This window comes from Enhydra lutris, unplaced genomic scaffold, assembly GCF_002288905.1.
Source record: "Enhydra lutris kenyoni isolate GAN:26980312 unplaced genomic scaffold, ASM228890v2 scaffoldscaffold1, whole genome shotgun sequence".
NCBI classification, from domain to species: domain Eukaryota; kingdom Metazoa; phylum Chordata; class Mammalia; order Carnivora; family Mustelidae; genus Enhydra; species Enhydra lutris.
This window is the reverse complement of record NW_019154085.1, coordinates 16,856,270-16,880,580: the sequence shown is the minus strand read 5'-3', so window position 1 is coordinate 16,880,580 and position 24,311 is coordinate 16,856,270. Positions and strand designations below refer to the sequence as shown.

Sequence of the window (24,311 nt, the reverse complement as noted above, 5' to 3'; positions counted from 1 at the left end):
AATACAATGTAAAGCAATAAATGGGCCATTCCAAGTTGTCCTTCCTTCCAGGTGTTGCTGTAGTCATTTCAGATGACAGGTGAGTTCCCTAACAAGAGAGGATTGTTCTTGTGCATTCTTACTACATAGCACTTAGGATGGCTTCTATGACTGCAACGCATTCACTGCATTTTAACTTACTGAAAACAATTCACAAGAACATAGTTTCCCCATGCCCTTTTAACACTCAGGTAACAACTTTATGACCAGATGGAAAGGAACTTCCTCCTTCTTACACTTTGGAAGCATTACAGAGATGATTTCTAATCTGCCCCCTCTGCCACAGCCATATGCTCCGAGATGCAAGCTAGAGGGGCAGATGTATAATCTGGGAAATGATCCAAATTCATGACCTCTTAGGAGCCAAGGGTATTGTGTGTGCCATGCCAGCCTGTGTGCCATGCCCAGAAATTCTAATTCATAGAAACAAAGTCTAAAAGGCATAGAGAAAGAAGAAGAAAAATACAGGCAAGTAACACATCATCTGTTTTTCGAAAGTTGACCAACTTAGTACTTCATTCCAGGGAACTAATGGGGTTTCCTTGATCCTTGTAGGCTCCAATAGCAAAGATAGCTCTTCCGTAATATAACTGTGAGCTGACTTCACTCAAATTGTCACGGCATTCCCTTGGCCAATCTCAACACCTGTGCTATGGCAACATGAGTCTTACATAACTGATAAGTTACATAAAAATTCTGTGAAAGTATCAGAATTTCTGGTCTTCAGAAAGAAGAAAAAATGAAGAGCATTTGGTGTAAAAAGGAGAACATATGGAAGGACAGCTTTTGTTAGAATGAACAGGGCTGGTTTTGATTTGTTTTAGTACCTAGAGGACCTATCAAACAACCTTCTCATATACTACTCTGTGGGTGTGGTCATGGCAAGGCATTCCATCTGAAGGGCATTCCAGAGGTTCGGAAAAAATTCTAATTAGTATCTGATCCACAGCTCATGTAGGCAGTGACAACAAATCGCCAGATAAGCCTCTTCTTCCCCACTTTATGGCAGGGTACATTATAATCTGATAAAAGCTCCTTTGTGAACCCTATTTTATTTCTTCCTAGAAAAATGAATCATTATAAGAATCTCTAGGCAGAGTAATAAACCAGAGCTTGTAACTACAAATATAACCAGAACTTTTTATTATGTGGTTTCTTGTTGAAGGGAATTTTCCATTTCCAACTTTCTCAGCATATTATGGACATCATCCCCCACTTTATTCCTATAGTATGTGGCTTTCCATATATTTCTAAGGAATATTTTAAGTTGGTTTGTCAAAAGTAATCCAGACCGAGTGAAATAAAACCGTATCTGGCTTAATGTGTGTTCCAATCTGCATTGGACCCAATGGTTAATTTGAATTCAGCCATTTATAAAAAATAACCATTCATTTATTCATTCATTCAGTCAACAATTAGACTCTAGACTTCTTCCAGTAAAGTATTAATTCCCCAAATTGTGATGACAAAAATACAAACAGATCTTAGATAAATTAAAACAAATATACATCTAAATGCATTGTTGAGCTCATAGAAAATTAAGGGAAATCCTTAAGCAAAGCCTTTCAACAAACAAAAAATAATGAATAAAAAACCAAGAGTGAAAGATGCTATGTAACCAATCTTGCAGGTTGAAACTGCCCTTCAAGTAAATGCTGACACTAGGAGTCTGAAGCATAGGGATGTAGTGTGATGGCGATATTTTAGAGGATCTCTAGAGTCAAAAGTAGGAGAGTTAAAGTAGTGACCCCCCAAAAGACCTACAACCTAGATAGAAGAGTGAGCTGAATAAGCTCCTCCCCTCAATACACTTTTCTCGCAAAAGGAATCCAAGAAAATCTGCCTTTACTCTGGTTTAAATAAGAAAAATAACAGTTTAGAAAGCCACCATTCTCTTTAAGAATTTACAACCACAGGGCTGTCCCCTTCTAGGTATGAAATGAAATTTACCTTCTCCAATTAACTAAGCTGTCAGCTGAGAAATTATATGAAAGTGGTCCCAGGTTAGTCATACTCTAGTACCCCAAAAGAAGCAAATCTAAAGCTTTTCTGGAGAAAAGCACATGCAAATCTGACTCCTCAAGATCCTCACACATTCAATCCAACCAAATATGACATCCAAAACAGAAATTACCAAATTCATAAAAAAGTAAGCCACCATGAATGAGCGTCAGCAAAAACATGGAAGAGATTTAGACACCAAGTTGGAATTAGAAGCCAGGTCTGTAAAAAGTCCCTACAGTGAAGCTCAGAATCAGGGAGATAGAAAAATATGAAGTAGTGTGTACGAGATGTGGCTGAACAGTAAGGTCTAATATACATCTGGAAAGAGTTCCACAAGGAGAAGACAAAATAGGGAAGAGGCACATTAACAGACATAATTTCCCAGAAGTGATGGAAAACATTAACATGCAGCCATAGGAGGCACACCATCTATCAAAAATGATAACATAAAGAAATGGACAGCAAGACCTAGACTGTAGAGAACAACAAAGACAACAAGAATTTAAAAGTATCCAGAGAGAAAGGACTGATCACTGGTAAAGAGAGGTCAATGAGACCAATGGCTGACTTTTCCCAGGAGAAGCCAGAAGACAGTCGAACAACATCATCAGTGAGCTGTTAGGCTACCACTGTATACCTAACACAACTGGTTGTCAAGAACAAGACATTTTCTGACAGACAACACAAGAATGTAATCAGTAGACCATCATTAAAGGAATATCTTAAATGGCATACTTCAGAAAGAAGGTAAAAGACCCCCAAAGGAAGGTCTGAGATATGAAGAAGAATGTTAAGAAAAGAAACTGGTAAATCTATGGGTCCATTTGAAATAAGTATTAAATGCATAGAACATTTAAATTAACAGATAACCTCTGGGATTAATAACTAAGAAATAAAATGGAAAATACATAGAAATTGGGAGAGGGTAAGGGGTGTTAAGTGTTCTATGTTCTTTGTATTGCTTGGGAAAAGAATTTAGTGTGGACTAATTTTGTATTTTGTTAAGTATGCATGATAAAAAGTTGGTGTATGATTTCCAAATCAATATAAGAAAAAAGTAGGATGATAAAAACAAAGGAAAACAGGAATTCACCCCCAGAGGATAAAAAGAAAAAGAGACATTAAGAAGTAACTTAAATATAAAAATAAGATGATAAACATAATCTGCTATGTCAGTAATCTTAATAAGTGTAATGTGCTAAACTCCCATCACAACTCAGACCGCCAGAACACAACACAACTCAGCTACTTGTTAGGACAATACAGGTGCATAAGGAACGTGGGAAATTTAGAAGTAAAAATATACAAAAGACATATCAGAAAAACACATAGCAGACACTGAGTAAAGGACACCTGCTCCCTATCAGACACTGCTCTTGGACTGAGGTTCAAGGTCTCTGCCCTTGTAGAGGTTACATTCTAGGGGGAGGGGAGATAGCAGGTTACAAATACACACACACACACACACACACACACACGTACACTCTTACTACAGACTAATAAGTGCTATTAGGAAATACACAGAGTAAGCAATAGAAATGGACTTATTTTCTATTTAAATGGGGTGGTCAGGGAAGGCATGTTAGAGGAAACAACATTTGACCTGAGAACTGAATAAGAAAAAAACCAACCACACGAAGTAGAGGGAGATTGTTCTGAGCAGAAGAAATAAATGTGCAAAAGGGCCCAGAGAGAGAACAAGTTGGCCTATTCCAGAGATAGAAAGCAGGGAACACAGGCAAAGTGTCTGGAAGGAGGACGAAGCATGGGGACAAGTTCAGAGACATAGGCCAGGCAGAGGAAATAGCCTTTGGAGATCATGCTAAGAAATATGGGTTATTTTCTATGAATGATGAGAAGCACTGGAGGATTTTAAGCATTTGAAGGACACGATTTGATTCATGTTTTCCAAAGATCCCTTTGGCTCCTGGGGGGAGAGCAGAACTATAGAGAGGGTAAAAGAGTGTGGGTCGCTGAGGAGGCACCTGAAGACGTGAGGTAATGGTGGTTTGGGTGAGGGCGGGAAGTAAAGTTTTGCGATGTATTCCTGTGGGTCCAACCTGATTTCCTGCTGGATTAATGTCATAGGTAGAGAAAAGCACAAACTCAAGGCTAACTCTGCATTTAGTAAGACTTTTCCAGGCTCAGACGGAAGGGCACGACTGTATCTCTTGTATCTCTTACGTTCTTGGTTTCCTTCTTTGATAAGATGGCTTTGCTGGAGGAATATTTGAAAATATAATTCAAGTTTACCTTGACTAAGAGTTACCACGGTAAGAAAGAGGACATTCCTTTTGTTGAAAAACCCAGTGTTCAACCGGAACTGAAGGCGTTTGCAGGAAATGGGGCCCCAACTGTGCATATCACACAGCCTAAGGACCTCAGAGTGGAGATACTTTTCTCAAACTAAGATTTTTTGAGCTTTGCAAAGAAGCATGCTGATGGAAACTACAGAATGCTGATGGAGACACAGCACTGATCAGTGTTTCCCAAAATTCAGCATTTGGGGCCACTGCACCATAATATTTTGCCACGTTCACCCATCACTTTACGAATTTCCTTACCAAGAATCTTCAACTCTTGTTTTTTTCTGCAAAAATTTTATTTAAAAGACATGCAGTACTACCATAAATGGAAAAAACTGTTTGCTTCACTAGTACACAATCATATAGATACATACTTTTAAAAAAATAAGTACCTGCCCATATAAATCATTACCAGAGTTCAGGGACCACGCACCATTATGCCAGCCAATAGGGGCAGCTTCTCTGAGGTCTGTCAGTGTAGCACATAAGAAGCCTCTAGCACCAGTTTGACACCAATGTTTCTTTTTCTTTTTCTTTTTTTTTTAAGATTTTATTTATTTGACAGACAGAGATCACAAGTAGGCAAAGAGGAAGGCAGAGAGAGAGAGAGAGGAGGAAGCAGGCTCCCGGCTGAGAGCCCGATGGGGGGCTCGACCCCAGGACCCTGAGATCATGACCTGAGCTGAAGACAGAGGCTTAACCCACTGAGCCACCCAGGCGCCCCTGACACCAATATTTCGAAATGCGTCCAACAACTCCCTGATGGCATATCATTGTATTTTACAAAACTATCTGCTTTTTCTTACCCTCTTGTTTTGCAGTTGTGCTTGGCCTGCTTTAAAAAGGCATATACCGGGGCGCCTGGGTGGCTCAGTGGGTTAAGCCGCTGCCTTCGGCTCAGGTCATGATCTCAGGGTCCTGGGATCGAGTCCCGCATCGGGCTCTCTGCTCAGCAGGGAGCCTGCTTCCCTCTCTCTCTCTCTCTCTGCCTGCCTCTCTGTCTACTTGTGATCTCTGTCAAATAAATAAATAAAATCTTTAAAAAAAAAAATAAAAAGGCATATACTTTTTTTTTTTTTTTTTGGTTGTTTTGTTTTTTAACTGACTGGTTAATAAAAGTTTTTTTTTGTTCAAAAGGCAACTTTGAACAGCTTTGTTGTATTTGATGGGGTGGAATTTTTAAGTTGTTTTGTGTGGGTGTGTGGTTTCTAATTATCAATAGAGTGGGAATGAATTTGCATTTGCTTATTTTAGCTAGGAGAAGTAATCTAGGTTGCTTATAGTTCTCTCTTTAATTTTTACATATTCGTCATTAGTCCTTTTATTATAATTCTGAATATTGGACATGGTTGGGGCATTGTGAACTTTTTAAATATATGGCATTGTGTGGGCGGCTTATTGAATGAATTACAAGGACTAAGTTTCTACCATCTAGGATGCTAAAACTTGATGGGGGGGGGGCAGTTAAAACTCCCTAAGTAGCTTTTTCACTGGCACTTTCTCCAGCAACCTACAAATGAAGTGTCTCATGGGTAAGCCGCTCTCTACTCCTTTCACCCTGAAATACTTCTGGGCTTCAATCAGGTTCCCAGCATGACTCAGGGATGCAGCCTCTTTCCTTCCCAGAAAGCATCCCTTGTCCTCTGCTTCTTCTGTACACACTCTATGCCAGTCCCCATGCTCCCATTTGCACAACACTGCTATTAGTAGACTCAGCATGGGGAGGTTTACAATGTGTAAAAATGTTTTTATTTTTTGAAATCCATTAATTATTCATTATCCAGTTTGTACCTAAACTTAGTGTCAATGTTAAAATTCAGATACTGTAGATAAAGCAGAAGTCTCTATCTTCTTCGTCTCAGTAAAAGCATGCACTGTTACTTCTATGTATTTGCACTTACACTTAAGCACCTGGAATTTTCGCTGTGCGCATTCCCATTGCTGCTACTAAGCTGTAAGCTCCTTAGTGGCAGAATCTGTACCCGACACGACTTTGTATCTGCAGTACCTGCGCAGTGTCTGGCACACGGCAGGTGTTCACTAAATACTGGTTTGGTAAATGACTCATCCTTGGTTACTCCCCCTTATGTGGTAGATAATTGAGTTCTGTCTGTATAAAAAAAGGTGGGCCATGGGATTAGGGAGCCACACAACTGCTGATTAAAGGAGGTTGACAACCACTTGCGGGAGACCTTGGGGGCTGACCTGCTGTAGAACAGAAGTGTGAGTTAAGCCAAGAAAGGCTGAGAGACGTTAAATAGCACAAACGCAGAGTCTAGAAGACACTGAAGTCACCCAAGGCTAGGTCCCAGAAAGGAGCCTTGCCTGAGGGTGGTGGGGAAGGGTTCTCAGGACAGAGTTCAGCCGGGGCTCTTAGGTGTGAAAGAGTGAGATACGGTCTGATGACAAAAGTGAGTAGCTCTCGGGGCACCTGGGTGGCTCAGCTGGTTCAGTAACCAACTCTTGATTTTGCTTTAAGTCATGATCTCAGGGTTGTGAGACTGAGTCTCAGCATGGAGACTGCTTAAGAGTCTCCTTCTGTCCCTCCCCCTGCCTTCCAAAAAAAAAAAAAAATAGTGAGTAGCTCTGTGAGTGGGGAACATGTTTGATGAGGTAAGTGGGATGGGGTGGCGGGTGATGGTGACAAGGGACAAGCCTGGAAGTGCAGGCCATGAGAAGGTAATGGAGGACATGGCACAACTTGTTGAAGAGGCTGAAATTTATTCCTGGCCTAAATACAGGAACAAATGAGTATTTCCTAAGCAGGCCATACCCTTCTTGAAATGCATGTCTTTGAATGCTTCCCTTCCTCGCCTGCATAAAATAATATTCTTTTATGAAACTCAAATGTGTATACACATAAGTCACCTAATATAAAGTAATACTGACATTATCAAAGCCAATATATCCTAAATGTTTCTCAAGATTAGTTGACAATTTATCAGCTATTAAGACAAAATTTAGGTTTGGCATATATTACTTAACATAGATTGGGCAGCCTATTCATGTGGGAGCTCATCTTTAAATTTCCCATGTTGGGTTTTAAACCTATCCTTCCAATATCCTCATTGGCTGATTTTTAGCAAGAAAACTAAATAATTAAAACCATTGCTAGGATGAGTTGCCACTCAGTTAACACTGGCAGACTAGAGTTTGACAAAATTTGAAAATCCCTCTGGGTCACTGTGGTCAGTGAGTCTTGGTTTTTCCTCCACAACAAATTTACACATGAAATCCCTCCCGTAGAAGAGTGATTTTAAGTTCTAGGTCTCAATATAGACTCTTTTAAAATAATTATGCAGGCACTTAACAGCTTTCCAGTTCTTTCCAATTCTCCTCTTTATGAGGGGCTGCCATTATTTAAAGCTAGTAAGCAGAGAGTGTGATTTTTTGTAATGGTTTCACTGCAAAAAGTTGACTAAAGATGTCATAAAGCTGAAAATAAAGAGGACAGAGCCAATGTTCATATTGCAGGTTAAAATATATAGTTACTATGTTTTCAAGAATGTGATTTGTTTTTGCCCATGGTACATCCAAATTCTGACTACTGGTGGCATTTTAGTGTATTTTTTATGTGACTTATGTGCTATTACTATTGTTCTTCTCTGCTTGCAGAGCTAATCCAAAGTTGGGTACAGATAGCTCAGCCCTTAGCACAGTGCTGATGTCAAACATTCACTTCGTGTTTATCAACCATCATGTAATCAGCTAATAACATTTCTCACCGCGGATGTTCATTCTAGCATTTAGAAACACTATTAGAATTGTCAGTTCCAAAACACTGTTTCTAAATGTACAAGACACGTATTCCCCATGGATGGTGAAGTTTGAGAGTTCAGTCACATCTGAAGAATTTGACATATATAGAAATATGCTCCTCTTTATAAAATTACTTTTCACTTGTTCAAACAATTCAAAACATTTTAGAAACTATAAATTGTCTAAATCAACACATACTTAAGCAAACTAAATTTTATCTCCAAAGACAGGCTATCATATTCTGGATAATGAGAGAGACAGGATATCAAAGATATTTGTTACTGCGAAGTCTGTAATGTAAATATGGACATATAAGGGCATCGGGAAAAATATAGACCAACATATACCAAATCAACAAATGCCCACTGGAACTCAGAATAATTTGTCCTGTGTATTTATATTTATAGGAAAAAGAAACAGAACACCATAATAAAAGTAAAAAGTATAATAAATAGAAACTATACACAAACACAGATTTTGTGACAGTCTGTATAAACTTGGGATGTACTATGAAATTTTGTATATAGATGCTTATTCAATCCTGGTGGGTTTCAATGTCAGAAGCTTAAGGGAAAAATGACTGGTGTTGTGCCAAATTACTTGATCTTTCTGTTGTCCATGCTGAATTTGGGGAAATTGTGAGTTGGTTTTTTTTTTTTTTTTTCTTAAGATTTTATTCATTTATTTAACAGAGATCACAAGTAGGCAGAGAGCCAGGCAGAGAGAGAGTGGCTGAGCAGAGAGCCCAATGCAGGGCTCGTCCCCAGGACCGTAGATCATGACCTGAGCCAAAGGCAGAGGCTTAACCCACTGAGCCACCCAGGTGCCCCTGAAATTGAGGATTTTAATGATACTTTAGGTAATGAAATCAGGCAAAACTGGCAGCAACGATGTTGGAATTCAGAGACCAAGAGACTGCAGAAATAAATTCGCAGATCTGAGCCTTGGTTCTGTCATTGACTAGTGTCACTTTCCCTATCTGGGTCTCAGTCTACTCTTTAAAAAAAGTTAGTTGTCCACTGCTCCACTTAGCCCTAACATTCTCTAATTCACCACACATAGAGAATTGAAAATATAACTGCAAGAGATAAACAGCATTTTAGTTCAGGGAAAAGCTGCAGGTCCTTTGTAACCCAACACTTGACCGTAGCGTGCGTGTGTATGTATAAGTGTAAACATCCTTCTTCAAAGTTTACCATCCAATTTTGCTTCAATGACTTAAACAGATTTCAACATAGGCTACCTACTATCTGTAGTGTTCCTTGTGTATCTTGGCTAGCTATGACCAATCCTGTAATGTTACCATGTAGACTTTGACACTATCAAGATGAGAACATTAATATCCTTAATTTCTTACTCCTATTACCTACAAATTTATCTATGCTGCATGCAAAACTGGTACTTTCCCTATTATCTTGGCTCAACCTCTTCAAGGCCAACTGCTACAACACTATAGTCTTAATTCTATGCCTTTACAAGTCCCTCTTTCCCATTTCTTCATTCACAAAAATATCTCTTTCCACTCAGTTTATAAACATGGTTCAGTGCTTCTCATTGACAATATAAAGTAGAGCAATAGAAACAACTTCACTTCTCTGGACACATCTCGTTTCTTTCTCTTAATATTAAACTTCTAGAAAGATCACATTTCCACCCCCATTCTTCCTCAAGTCACGTCATTTTGTTCCTGCTCTCCTTCTGCCAGCACTCGTTCTGCTGAACTTGATAACTAACAGCCATCTCTCAATTTCCAAACCTAGTGAAACTTGGCCATTTTCTCACAACTTCTGTAACCTTGGGACGATTTCCTCCTGGACATGTTCATCTTCTGATTCTTCACAGATATGATCTCCTTACAGGAACTAATTAATCTAGGCCACCATTGAGTCTGAACTGGCTCAAGCCTCTTCTCTAATAACCAAAGAGTGAAGATTAATCCTCTTGACAACCGCAGAGCTATGGAAACAAACCAGACCCATTGCTTCTGCCATCCTCAGTCATTTCCCAAGATGTAGAACCCCTAGTCAGCTATCGCCCTCTGGGCTGCTGCCTTACACCAATCACTCTGGCCATATTCCCATGTGACTACCATCCTGCTTTCCCCCCTACCCCAGACTACTCCACTTGCCTTCTCTGAGTCCTACCCACTATCCTTCTGTGGTTGACAAGATGCTATTCACTTTCAACCTCTTCTCTAAAAATTTCCCTGCACTTTAGCCTTACTTGAAGTCTACCTCTCTACTAAGAAATCTGTTTCCCCTGCAGTCCTCTCATTCTCACCCATATCAGGCGGGTTAGGGTTGGGAGGGCACTAATGGCCTCCTTACTTGTCACTTCTGCTTTCAAGAGAAATGCTCATCTACTCACATAAAAAATCCCTACTCTTTCCCAGCTCATGCAATCCTGCCACTCTTCCCTCTACTGTTTCTCATTTCCTTCTAATACCTTCACTGTCATGTGACTTAATGTGCCATAGCTCTGACACATAGCTTATGGGTCTTTTCAATCCACTCTATTTCCATTTTATCACTCTTGTTATCAAAATACTATCCTCAGGTCTGGGAGGCAAGATGGTGGAGGAGTAGGAAACTGAAATACCATCAGGTCCCAGGAGTTCAGCTATGCAGTTATCAAACCATTTTGAATACCTACAAACTCAACAGGAAATAGAGGAGAAGAAGAGCAGCAATTCTAGAAACAGAAAATCGACCACTTTCCAGGAGGTAGGATGTGCGGAGAAGTGAATCTAAAATGACAGGAAGATAGACTGCACGGGGAGGGGCCAGATCCCGGCAAGTGAGAGAGTAGCAGAGCACAAAATCAAGAACTTTTAGAAGTTTGCTCCACTGAGGGACATTGGTCCAGAGGCTAAGCAGGGGGTGGATCCCTCACGGAGACAGGGTTGTCTCAGGACTCACAGGGACACAGAAAGACCAAGGGCGGCTGAGTGTGGCAGAGCTCCCAGGTATCAGAGTGGGAAAGCAGACTACAGAGATGGAGCCAAGGAGTGGGCTCCCAGCTCAGAATTACCTTAAACCGTGATCCAAGACACAGTCAAGCCACTGCTCTTTGAGTAGGGACCCCACAAGTGTCAGATCCGGAGAGACCCCCTCCTTCCTCCTCCAGGAGGAGTGGCACGGGAGCACGCAGAAGAATCTGCTGGGTTATAGAAACTCTCAGTCACAGGCTGGGTGATCTTGGAGTGCAGCCAGAGGCCAGGGAGACAGAGAGATTAACTGCTTTTCTCTGAGGGTGCATTGAAGATTGGAGCCCTGAGCTTTCGGCTCCTCAGGGCTGGAGATTGGGAGGCCGCCATTTTCATTCCTGTTCTCCAAAGCTGTATGGAAAGTGTTCAGGGAACAAAAGCTACTGAGAGTGAACCTGAGCCAATCACTTAGCCTGGCCCCTGGCAAGGGTGGTGTAATTCCACTTTGGGCAAAGACATTTGAGAATCACTGCAACAGGTCCCCCTCCCACAGAAGATCAGCAAGAACATCCAGTCAAGACCAAGTTCACCAACCAATGAGAACTGCAGAACTCCAGAGACAGGGGAAAGTGACACATAGAATTCATGGCTTTTTCCCCATGATCCTTTAGTCTTTCAAAGTTAAATTCTTTATATTTTATATTTTTCTTATTCTATTTTCTAAAAATTTTCCTCTTTTCTATTTTAATATTTTTAAACTATTTTATCTTATCAATACCTTTTTAAAAATCTTCTTAAATTTTCATTGTTATAGTCATATTTTATCTCTTCATTGTATTTAACCTTTTTTTTTTTTGGATACATATAAGTTTTTTTTTCTTTAAAATTTTGGGATACAATTTCTTCTAATAGATCAAAATATACCCTAAATCTAGTGCATGGCTTTGTTCTACTCTCCAATCTGATCACATTCTTTCCTCTTTTTTTTCTTTTTTCAACGAACTTCTTATCAATTCCTTTTTTTGGAATCTTTTTAAATTTTCATCTTTACAGTCATATTCCATCCCTTCACCATGTTTACCCTTATTTTTGTATATATATAAGTTTTTCTTTCCTCGAAATTTTGGGAGGTAGTTTCTTCTAACAGACCAAAATACACCCAAAATCAAGTGTGTGATCCTGTTCTATTCACCAGTCTAATATATATATATATATATTTTTTTTTTTTTTTTCTTTTTTTCCCCTTTCTTCTCCCCTGGGTTTCGGGTCTCTTCTGATTTGGTTAGTGTATATTTCTCTGAGGTCATTGCTACCCTTTTAGTATTTTGTTCTCTCTTTCATATATTCTTATCTGGATGAAATGAGAAGGTAGAAAAACTCACTACAAAAAAAAAAAAAAAGAAAAAGAAAAAGAGGCAGTGCCAACGGCTAGGGACCTTATCAATATGGATATTAGTAATACGTCAGAACTAGAGTTCAGAATGACGATTCTCAAGGTGCTAGCTAGGCCTGAAAAAAGCAAGGAAGATATTAGAGAATCCCTTACTTGAGAAATAAAAGCCATTTCTAGAGAAATAAAAGAATTAAAATCTAACCAGGTTGAAATTTTAAAAAGTACTAATGAGGTGCAAAAAAAAAAAAAAAAAAAAAAAAGGGACACTCTTACTGCTAGGATAAATGAGGCAGAAGAGAGAATTAGTGATATAGAAGACCAAATGATGGAGAATAAAGAAGCTGAGCAAAAGAGAGACAAACAACTACTGGACTACGAGGGGAGAATTTGAGAGATAAGTGATACCATAAGATGAAACAATATTCGAATAATTGGGATTCCAGAAGAAGAAGGAGGGAGAGGGGCAGAAGGTATATTGGAGCAAATTATAGCAGAGAATTTCCCTATTTTGGTGAAGGGAAGAAGCATCAAAATCCAGGAGGCACAGAGAACCCCTCTCAAAATCAATAAAAATAGGTCTATGCCCCATGATCTAATAATAAAACTTACAGATCTAATAATCAAACTCAGAGACAAAGAGAAAATTCTGAAAGCAACTCGGGACAAGAGGTCTGTAACATACAATGGTAGAAATATTAGATTGGCAGCAGATCTATCTACAGAGACTTGGAAGGCCAGAAAGGACTGGCATGTTATAGTCAGAGCACTAAATGAGAAAAACATACTGCCAAGAAGACTATATCCAGCTAGGCTGTCACTGAAAATAGAAGGAGAGATAAAAAGCTTCTAGGACAAAAAAAATTAACAGAATTTGCAAACACCAAACCAGTCCTACAGGAAATATTGAAAGGTGTCCTATAAGCAAAGACAGAGCCTAAAAGTAACAGATCAGAAAGGAAGAGAGACAATATACAGTAACAGTCACCTTACAGGCAATACAATGGCACTAAATTCATATTTTTCAAAGGTTACCTTGAATGTAAATGGCTAACGGCCCCAATCAAAAGACACAGGGTATCAGAATGGATAAAAAAAACAAGAACCATTGATACGTTGTGTACAAGAAACTCATTTTAGACCCAAAGACACCTCAAGATTAAAAGTGAGGGGGTTGAAAACAATTTACCATGCTAATGGACATCACAAGAAAGATGGGGTGGCAATCCTTATACCAGATAAGTTAGATTTTATGCCAAAGATTATAATAAGAAATGAGGAAGGACACTCTATCATACTTAAAGTGTCTGTCTAAAAAGAAGATCTAACAATTTTATCTATGCCCCTAACATGGGAACACCCAATTATATAAACCAATTAATAACAAAATCAAAGAAAAACATTGACAATAATACAATAATAGTAGGAGACTTTAACACCCCCCTCACTGAAATGGACAGATCATCTAAGAAAAGATTTATAAGAAAATAAAGGCTTTAAATGACATACTGGACCAGATGGACATCACAGGTATATTTAGAACATTTCCACCACAAAGCAACAGAATACACATTCTTCTCTAGTTCACATGGAACATTCTCCATCACATCCTGGGTCAGAAATCAGGTTTCAACTGGTACCAAAAATTTGAATCAGTCCCTGCATATTTTCAGACCATAATGCTTTGAAACTAGAACTCAATCACAAGAGGAAAGTTGGAAAGAACTCAAATACATGGAGGCTCAAGAGCACCCTAATAAAGAATGAAGGGGCCAACCAGGAAATTAAAGAAGAATTAAGAACGTTTATGGAAACAAATGAAAATGAAAACACAACTGTTCAAAATCTATGGGACACAGATTTGGCGGTCCTTAAAGGAAAGTATATAGCCATACAAGCCTTTCTCAAGAAACAAGAAAGGTCTCAAGTACACAACTTAACCCTACATCTAAAGGAGCAGGAGGAAGAAAAGCAAAGAAAGCCTAAACCCAGCAGAAGAGAAATAATAAAGATCAGAGCAGAAATCAATGAAATAGAAACCAAAAAACAATAGAACAAATCAATAGAACTGGGAGCTGGTTCTTTGCAAGAATTAAATTGAAAGAATTCTTTGAAAGAATTAATAAGATTAATAAAGCCCTGGCCAGACCTATCAAAAAGAAAAGAGGAAGGACCCAAATAAATAAAATCATGAATGAAATAGGAGAGATCACAACCAACACCAAAGAAATACAAATAATTATAAGAATATATTACGAGCAAATATAAGCCAGCAAATTTGACAATCTGGAAGAAATGAATGCATTCCTAGAGACATATAAAATACCAACCGAACCAGGAAGAAATAGAAAACCTGAACAGACCCATAACCAGTAAGGAGATTGAAGCAGTCATCAAAAATCTCCCAACAAACAAGAGCCCAGGGCCAGTTGGCTTCCCAGGGAATTCTACCAAACATTTAATGAAAAATTATACCTATTTTTCTGAAACTGTTCCAAAAAATAGAAATAGAAGGAAAAATTCCAAACTCATTTTATGAGGCCAGCATTCCCTTGATCCTAAAACCAGACAAAGACTCCATCAAAAAGTAGAATTACAGACCAATATCTTTGATGAACACAGATGCAAAAATCTCATCAAAATAGTAGACAATAGGATCCAACAGTACATTAGAGGATGATTCACCACAACCAAGTGGGATTTATTTTTGGACTGCAGGGTTGTTCAACATCTGCAAATCAATCAATGTGATACAATACATTAATAAAAGAAAGAACAAGATCCATATGATACTCTCAATAGATGCTGAAAAACCATTTGACAAAGTGCAGCATCCTTTCTTGATCAAAACTCTTCAAAGTGTAGGGATAGAGGGTACATACCTCAATATCATCAAAGACACAAAGAAATGAAAAAATGTTCCATGCTCATGGATTGGAAGAACAAATATGTCTATGCTACCTAAAGCAATCTACTCATTTAATGCAATCCCTATCAAAATACCAGCAACTTTTTTCAAAGAAATGGAACAAATAATCCTAAAATTTATATGGAACCAGAAAAGATCCCGAATAGCCAGAGGAATGTTGAAAAAGAAAGCCAAAGTTGGTGGCATCACAATTCCAGACTTGAAGCTCTATTCCAAAGTTGTCATCATCCAGACAGTATGGTACTGGCATAAAAACAGACACATAGAACAATGGAAGAGTATAGAGAGCCCAGAAATGGACCCTCAACTCTATGATCAACTAATCTTTGACAAAACAGGAAAGAATGTCCAATGGAAAAAAGACAGTCTCGTCAACAAATGGTATTGGGGAAATTGGATGGTCCCCCGCAGAAGAATGAAACTGGACCACTTCCTTATACCACCCACAAAAATAGACTCAAAATGGATGAAAGACCTCAATCTAAGACAGGAATCCATCATAATTCTTGAGGAGAACACAGGCAACAACCTCTTTAACCATAGCTGCAGCAACTTCTTCCTAGAAACCTTGCTAAAGACAAGGAAAGCAAGGGCAAAAATAAAACTATTGGGACTTCATCAAGATCAAAAGCTTTCACACAGCAAAGGAAACAGTCAACAAAATCAAAGATAACTGACAGAATGGGAGAAGATATTCTCAAATGGCATATCAGATAAAGGGCTAGTATCCAAAATCTGTAAAGAACTTATCAAACACGACACCCAAAGAACAAATAATCCAATCAAGAAATAGGCAGAAGACATGAACAGACATTTCTGCAAAGAAGATATGCAAGTGGCCAACAGACACATGAATAAGTGCTCAACATCTCTCAGCATCAGGGAAATATAAATCAAAACCACAGTGAGATACCACCTCACACCAGTCAGAATGGCTAAAATTAACAAGTCACTAAATGACAGATGTTGGCGAGAATGCAGAGAAAGGGGAACCTCCTACAGTATTGGTGGGAATGCAAGCTGGTGCAGCCACTCTGGAAAAAAGCATGGAGATTCCTGACAAAGTTGAAAATAGAGCTACCCTAGCAATCACACTTTAGGTATTTACCCTAAAGATAGAAATGTAGTGATCCAAAGGGGCATATGCACCCAAATGTTTATAGAAGCAATGTCCACAATAGCCAAATATGGAAATAACCTAGATGTCCATCAACAGATGAATGGATAAAGAAGATGTGGTATATATCTCAATGTTTAATACTACGTAGCCATCAAAAGAAATGAAATTTTGCCATTTGCAACAATGTTAATGGATCTAGAGAGTATACTATGCTAAGCAAAATAAGTCAATTAGAGAACAAAAATTATCATATGATCTCTCTGATATGAGGAATTTGAGAGGCAGGGCAGAGGGTCATGAGGGGTAGGGAGGAAAAAAGTGAAAACAAGATGGGATTGGGAGGGATACAAACCATAAGAGACTCTTGATCTCATGAAACAAACTGAGGGCTGCTGTGGGGTGATGGGGAGAGAGATAGGGTGGCTGGGTTATGGACACTGGGGAGGGTATGTGCTATGTGAGTGGTGTGAAATGTGTAAGCATGATGACTCACAGACCTGTACCCCTGGGGCAAATAATACATTATATTTTAATTAAAAAATACTTTCCTTAAGAAACCACTGTTCCAAGGAGAATAATAATATAAAACCTGGATCTAAACTGTAGTTTGGAGCTAAGCCAAGCCAAATACTTCTGAGATCAGCAAATCCCCACCCAGAAAGACATGTGACCAAGAAATATTTGCTTTTGATTTTGTTATGCAGCATTGATGTAGCAACAGCTGACTGATACACAGAGAATCAAATTGGATCTTCTTCCTTACTCACCCACTGGTTAATTTTAAAAAAATCTCAAAGCCTTATTTCCTAAATATGTTTTACTTTTCTTTCCATTTCCATTGTAATTCACTAGAATTTATGTCCATATCATCTCTTATCTGGACTACTGCAATGGCCTCTTAACTATTCTCAGTTTTTTGTTTTTGTTTTTGTCCTTCAAGTCACCACAGCCAACAGAATAATAGTACTACAATATAAAACTCGCCAACTCCCTCCTTTATCAGTTTGGATTCTCTGAGCCTGTAGGATAAAATTCACATTTTTCCCTTTGGTAGGGGCTCCTCATGAGTTAATCTCCTGCCTACTGGCTCAGCGCAGTATCTGTTACTCTCCACTTGCATTTGTGACACAATGAATTGCTTATAGTTTCATGAACATACCATGATGTTTCAAGTTGTCATAACTTTCCATATGCCTGAAATGTGTTAGCTCATTGACCTTTTTTGTTTCTTAAACTTCTATTTATCTTTCAGATCTTGCCCTGGATACATTTCCTTTCTGAAATATGACCGCCATCCCCCAATCCCAAGCAGAATCAAGCAGTATTTTCTCTGTGAGATTTCTGTATTATACTCTAATTTCACATAAAGATGCTAAACCAATATTTAATTAGGCACTTATATGTCTTTCTCCTCTACCATTTCAAAATTTTTTTTCTACGACAGAGACCATGTCATATGTCACTTTGTATTCCCAGCACTTGATATATAACACCTGTCACAGAATGGGCATTTAATAAACATGAGTGGAACTAAAATAATTAATTTTGAAATTTGATTTGTAAAAACATGTAGACTCTATTTACACATGAAATTCAGAGATGCACACACCTGCACCATATTTGAATAGCAATGAATCAAATCTCACTTCTAAAAAGACTGATATATTTGTTTCTAATTCAATTTGATTCATTGAATTTTTGGGACCAGAGTATTCAGTAACCTTTTACCACACAGGCTGCTTTATAATCAAGTTTGTATAGGAAGAAGCCTATACATATTGCTATTTTTTTAAAAATAACATCCTGAATCTCAGGAATGTAAACCAAGCTGGAGGATGTGAGAATATATATATTTCTTGTGTCTAAAGGTATATTTATCCAACATAACAAGTGACAAAAGCTTAGAATGTACCTCATAAAGGTTTTTGTTCAAATGTATAACCATATCGTGTTACCTTAACCAACTGAAGAGAAAAGAAAGAGTTTAAGTCCACTACCCACTAACTCTAAGATTTAGTTCCTCATCCATAATGACCAAAAAAAGTCAGAAAAAATCCAATTCAGACTGATGAAAAATGACTATAGTTGGTGCTCCAAATTTTAAATGCATACTCAACAAAATTTATGAAATGTCATTTAATAGCACATTGCTCTTGTATTAAAGGGATTATCTGATCACCTACTGCTTTTAAGAGCTCTATTTCTTTGGAAAGATCTAGAGATTTCTTTGGCCACACTCGAACATTCTAAATATAAAGTTTACACACAATGCATTTAGAACAGAATGTAAGGTCTGCCAAGTTAGCAATTACATATTAAACTTTCAGCCTTTGCCATAAGGATGCACATCCATGCACATTTGCTGTGATTTATACATAATACATGCACATCACATGCATATTTTTTCTCTTATACATCTCTTAACTTGGCCCACACTTTCATATAAATATATAAATACACATACATGCAGGGAAACAAAGTCAAGAATGATCAGATTAGATGTCCCTCTCAAGCTCATTGAGTTACAGTTGTTTGCTAGAGAAATTATTTGTATGGTGTTCCTTGTTCAGTTGTAGGTTACAGAAGGTAAGAATTTATGGGCTATTTTGATATGTGTATCATGTCTTCCAACTAGATGGTATTCTTCTCAGTCTCTGGGACTGAAGTGTTAGGCACATGCTGGTGGGAGATCGGCTTTGTCACAAGTATCGAGGTTCATAACCTCATCCCATGCTAGTTACAAGCTAACTGTAACTAACTAACGCCCTGAGCTTCAGCTTCCTTACTAGTAAAACGTGTTAAGATACCCACAAACTTGGTGGCTGCAAGGCACCTATACAGAGCTATCTCCCTAGACTGTTTAATGAATATTTGCTCATTAATTGATAAACTTATCTCAGAAAAGGTCTGGACTGACTGCCAACCATTACTTTTACAGACTTGCCTGTTTTACAGCTATATAGACAGGTGTTCAAGAATGTATGAAATTAAAATAGAAATAGGAAAGCTTTTTAGTCCATTTTGCTAATTAATATGTCAGAGCTCATAAAGAAGAACTCATCGGCTTTCTTCAGTACTGCATCATCTTAAAGAGCTGGGTCAGCAAATACCTCCGCAGACAGTCAATACATATTAAAACAGCTCCAAGCAGTAAATCAAAACAAAAAAATTAAGACATAGTAAAAAAGTAAAATTTATAAGTCCTTTCTGACTAAAATGTGGAGGAGCTTTATGCTATTAGTTTAGGTGCCAGCTCAGTATCTAGGGGAAAGAAAAGAAATGATTCCTTCGCAGATATAGTTTAGGAGGCTGTATAGTCAAAATTAAAGCATAATTTAAAAAAAGCTATGCCAAATTTGATGTCATTTTCTTTGGATTCTAATGTTCCCTCAGAATACTGGTATCATTAAAAATTGCTTTCATTGCTTAAAATATACATATTGCTGAAGTTTTTTTTTTAACCCCCTGCATTTACTAAAATTTGGATTTTGTCAAAATTTTGTCAATTAACAAGATAAGGACAGACACATTTTTTATTTTTAAGGCTCTCTGAAACTAGCGATTTTTCTTAAAGGAACCCACTAAAAGGCATTTTGTTCCTAACCTCTCTGGGTAGGTCTCACCACTCCAGAGACATTAATTGCTCTCATAGCTGGAGGAGGACCGTACAAGATTGACAACAGAACATCCTGCCAGATATCCCACCTAAGGCATGAGCCGCTACGCACTCAGGGGAACCCCTGAGGTAGGTCATTGGAAAAATCTCAAGAATACTGAATTGATTCCAGAAGGGGTAATTTTAGGACTACATTTTAGGTCGAAAATATTAGAAAGATTTATCTTACCTGAGCCTTTGATTTAATCTGAGCTTTGAAGAACCAACCATTTAAAAATTAAGCCAAGGAAAGGGTGCCAAAAATCTTGTCACAAATTTGGGAGGTACCCAAGCCAGACCAACAGATGGAACTTGGCACGAAATGGCTCTCTACACACTAAGTAGCTGACTCAGAAGAAACTTTAACTCAGATGAATTTATTAAAATGTTGAATATCACCCCAAATAAGAAGATGGATGATAGATTCAGGTCAGCACATACAATTTAATTTAACTTCCTGATGGTCTTGGATCGTATGAAAGCTGCCCACATTGCTATAATTAAAAAGAGACAGAGGGAGATACTCTTCCTTTTTAGCAAAGAGATATCACCTTTTCACTTAAATATTCTGGAGGAAAGATTTGGGGAAGGAAAAGGTAAAATGAAAAGACAATGAATGATCTCTTTTAACATTGGCAAGAGTATGACCATGGAACATTAGACATTATAGTCCTGCTGGTAACTTGCTTACTGGTCAAAGACAATACCACACTGAGACTACAGTTATATATTGGGTGAATTTTCAAGATGACTTGAGTAAATGAAAGGTGTTACCAGTAGCAAAAGGATCCTTAATCCTCTTTTTCCATCACGGCCCCCTCCTCTGAAACTGCTCTGCCTAAGTGCTACACGTGTAGGGGAGTTGCAGGTTACATGAGGGATGAGTTTTTTGAGGATCGTTATAATTCAAGATGAATTTTCTAAAACAAATAAATATAAAAAATGGAAGAGGGTATATTCTTGAGTATATAAATTTATAAACTTAGTTGTAGATTTTTCTTTAATGCTGCTTTATATTTTCTCAGGATGGTCTCTACTGTTTTAGAGTGCTCTCACTTAATATAACTCTAGAGTATAGAATTTTAGGTAATTGGTTAGCCATCTATATTGGGTTTTCTCATACGCCACTTTTGCTCCAGAGTGAGCTATGTTCTGGTTGTTCTCAGCATTTCCACTGATTCCATAGGTGGCCAGTGAAAAGCTCAATGATACCGTAATAAGGTTAGACGAGGACTTGGAAATGTAAAATGGTGAATGTTGTACTAGCAGTTCATTAAGCATCAGAAATCTTTAAAACACCTGATATATTTAAAGCAGCATGGTTCATATTATATAAAAGTTAACCTGACAGGTTTAAAATTATGCCATATTTGTCATTTTTTTTCAATTTGGAAATTATTTCAAGTTTCATACTTTGGGTAATTCTTTTTTACTGTGTTTTATATCACACTATATAAAAGCATATCATTCAACTTAGTAACATACTGTAGTGATATGCAAAGGTAACAATGTTCTCATTTTAAAAGAGGACCATTAACTTTTAGTCACTGGCTGACAGAAACTTGTTTGGAAATTAAGATCAGAATAAGATTAGATTTTCTAGAAAAAAGTCAGAAAGTTTATTTGCTCATTTTAAAAAAACCAGTTTGATAAACAGTCTTAAAAACTGGTTTTTGGGTGTGCATGTGTTTTTTGTTTTTTTTTTTTTTTTTTTAAAAACCTTGAAGCCCATCCCAGTACATAGAAAGGCTTTAATCTTCAAGTCTTAATCTGTGTAACAGAACTAACGATAAGCAGTACCATTTAGGATGCACTGAAGATGAAAATAATATAGGCTATCCTTGGGGTTCCTTGGTCACGAGAACTTCCTTTTCAGGCTCTTAAAAATATTTCCAGTAGTAGAGAATTTAAAGGACAAGGATGATGGGGGAAAGCAACACTGCAGTTTATCGCTCTCAGAGAAATCTTCTCCTTCACGGTGATCTAACCTCTTAGGCTCTTTATTTGGAGAAGCAGAAAAGAAAAAAAAAAAATCTAAGAGTTGTGAACCAGCCCTTCCCTGCTGTTCTCACAAGAGAAACTGGAGAAAGAGGAAAAGAAAAAAAAATCATAATCTTGCCTTGGAACATGATGGAAGTAATGAGGCATCAAGGCCACTTACTGCTGGAAACATAATTAGCACATAAACACAGGAGACACTTGGTGACTGGAAAGACTTTCTTTGTTTCAGAAACAGGGGGATGTCAACAAATTGTAGCTCTTCTGTTATTTGGAGTGGCAAACCTGAGAGTAACATGGATACTCTTCCCCAAATAATACACCCGTAGAGGAAAGGGATCACTGTAGTATTTGCAAGCTTGGTAGCTCTAAGTGTTTTCAACTAGTGTGAAAAAAAACAACAACAACAATGAAGGACAAGGGGAGAGAAGAAAAACCACTTGGCAATGAAGGAAAAGCTTGGATTTTCAACTGGAAGGTATCTCCCACATAACAGAGAAAGACCCAGGAAACTCACAGAAATCCTTGTGGACTCTCCAGAGAACCTCTAGAAATGAGGGAGCTCATTCCTAAGTCTAAAGAAAGATAAAATGGCCATCGTGGGTGTGATCTTCTTTGATGACAAGCAAAAAAACTATTCCTTTTTTGAGGAGAAATGACCATACTTTTCTCGTTCTGGAGCTCTTTGTTCTGCCACTGTAATGTGAAAGTCATCATGGGAAAGAGTTTCAAACTTTCTTGGATTTTCCTTATAATTCTTCCTTGTTGTTGTTTTAAGTGTTCAGCTGGCAAACAGGTTTAAGATTTTTGGTTTTATAATTATTAGTTTTTGGAAACCTTTATCCTTTCCTCTCAAAGATTTTGAGTCAGCATACATTATGCCACTATACACACAGCCAAGCAATAATTCATCTTTGTGGAAGTCAGAGACATCTCATGTATTAATTAGCAAGCCTTTCAGTGACTAGTGGATGGAAATAGGTTCCAACTGCTACTCGAACACAGCCAGCAATTTCCAGGAAGGAGAATATAAAGTCAGTTACAAGGAGTTTCTTACCCGATTTGTGAGCAGCCAATGAGTGGACTTTGCTTTCATCTGACACTGAGAAGAAATAAAAGAGACAAGGATCAGGCCTGCTTGTAAATCAGCCATTTTTTGAACAATAAACTGAAATAGATTCATAAGAAGTTAAATCTTTTACTGGAAAAAATTTGAGAAAAAAACTGTTCCCTGGCCTACCTGGGGCACCTCATATCTTTTGGTAGATATTTAAAAGGCAACTATGAAGATACATCTCTCTCACTCTCTCTCTCTCTCTCTCTATATATATAAAATATTTATATATTATATATTTATTATATACACACCTTAGATTGTCTCTGAATATAATTTTATTTTCTTTTAATTTTCAGTACCTTCAGCCCTGTTAATTAGGTTATTGTTTTCATGCCTGCGAAAGGAGAAAGTAAACTCCTGGGGAGATGTGTAATATATAATAAAATTTTTTGAGTGTCATATATATATTTACATATATATGTGTATATTCAATACTCAAGGACTAGACTTCTATATCTGGAGTAAAAGGGAACAGATTTACAATCTCTCTTGAAAAAAAATTAAATACATAAAACAGGAAACAGTGGCAATCCAGGGATTAGACATTAGGCAGCAGAGATGAAGCAAGTGAGGTAAATCCTGTAACTGCTCCAGTTTATTGCCTGGAGAAAGTGTCCAGATTGTGGTATAGGGAGGGAAACAGAGCAGAGCCTTGTGACACCCCAGCCTGAGCACATGGACCTGGATGTCCAGGGAAGATAAGGCAAATGCCAGTTGCAGGCAGAGAACCGGAGAGGAAAGACTTACCCAGAACTCTTGCTGAGATCTGCTGAAGATCTCCGTATTTAGCGGAATATACTGATTATCACACACATGTGAAGAAACTGCCCAAGACCTGGGGAAGAACTACCCAAAAGTATAATGGGAAGAGTGTCTGAAGTTCACACAGGGCTGCGAATCGTGCCTAGTCCTAATAGCCAGAGTAAAGATTCATAATTCAGGGCCATGGAGAAGAAGATGAAGAACCCTGCTTCAGTAGTGGGGAAAAAAAAAAAAAATCAACCCTAGATTAACATGGCTCTGATGAAATATGCAAATTGTTGAAAGTCACGAGTCACCAAAGCTTAT

General features: G+C 38.0%; 1 protein-coding gene across 4 annotated transcripts in view; it reads right to left on the bottom strand.

Annotated features, from left to right (window-relative positions):
* LOC111141102 (par-3 family cell polarity regulator beta) overlaps positions 1-24,311 on the bottom strand; it is a 1,027,371-nt gene that overhangs the window by 335,790 nt on the left and 667,270 nt on the right. For all 4 annotated transcript variants that reach the window (XM_022493436.1, XM_022493462.1, XM_022493453.1 and 1 more), the window contains one exon: positions 23,184-23,228. In XM_022493436.1, coding sequence (XP_022349144.1) covers positions 23,184-23,228 — 45 coding nt within the window. The remainder of the gene's footprint in view (positions 1-23,183; positions 23,229-24,311) is intronic.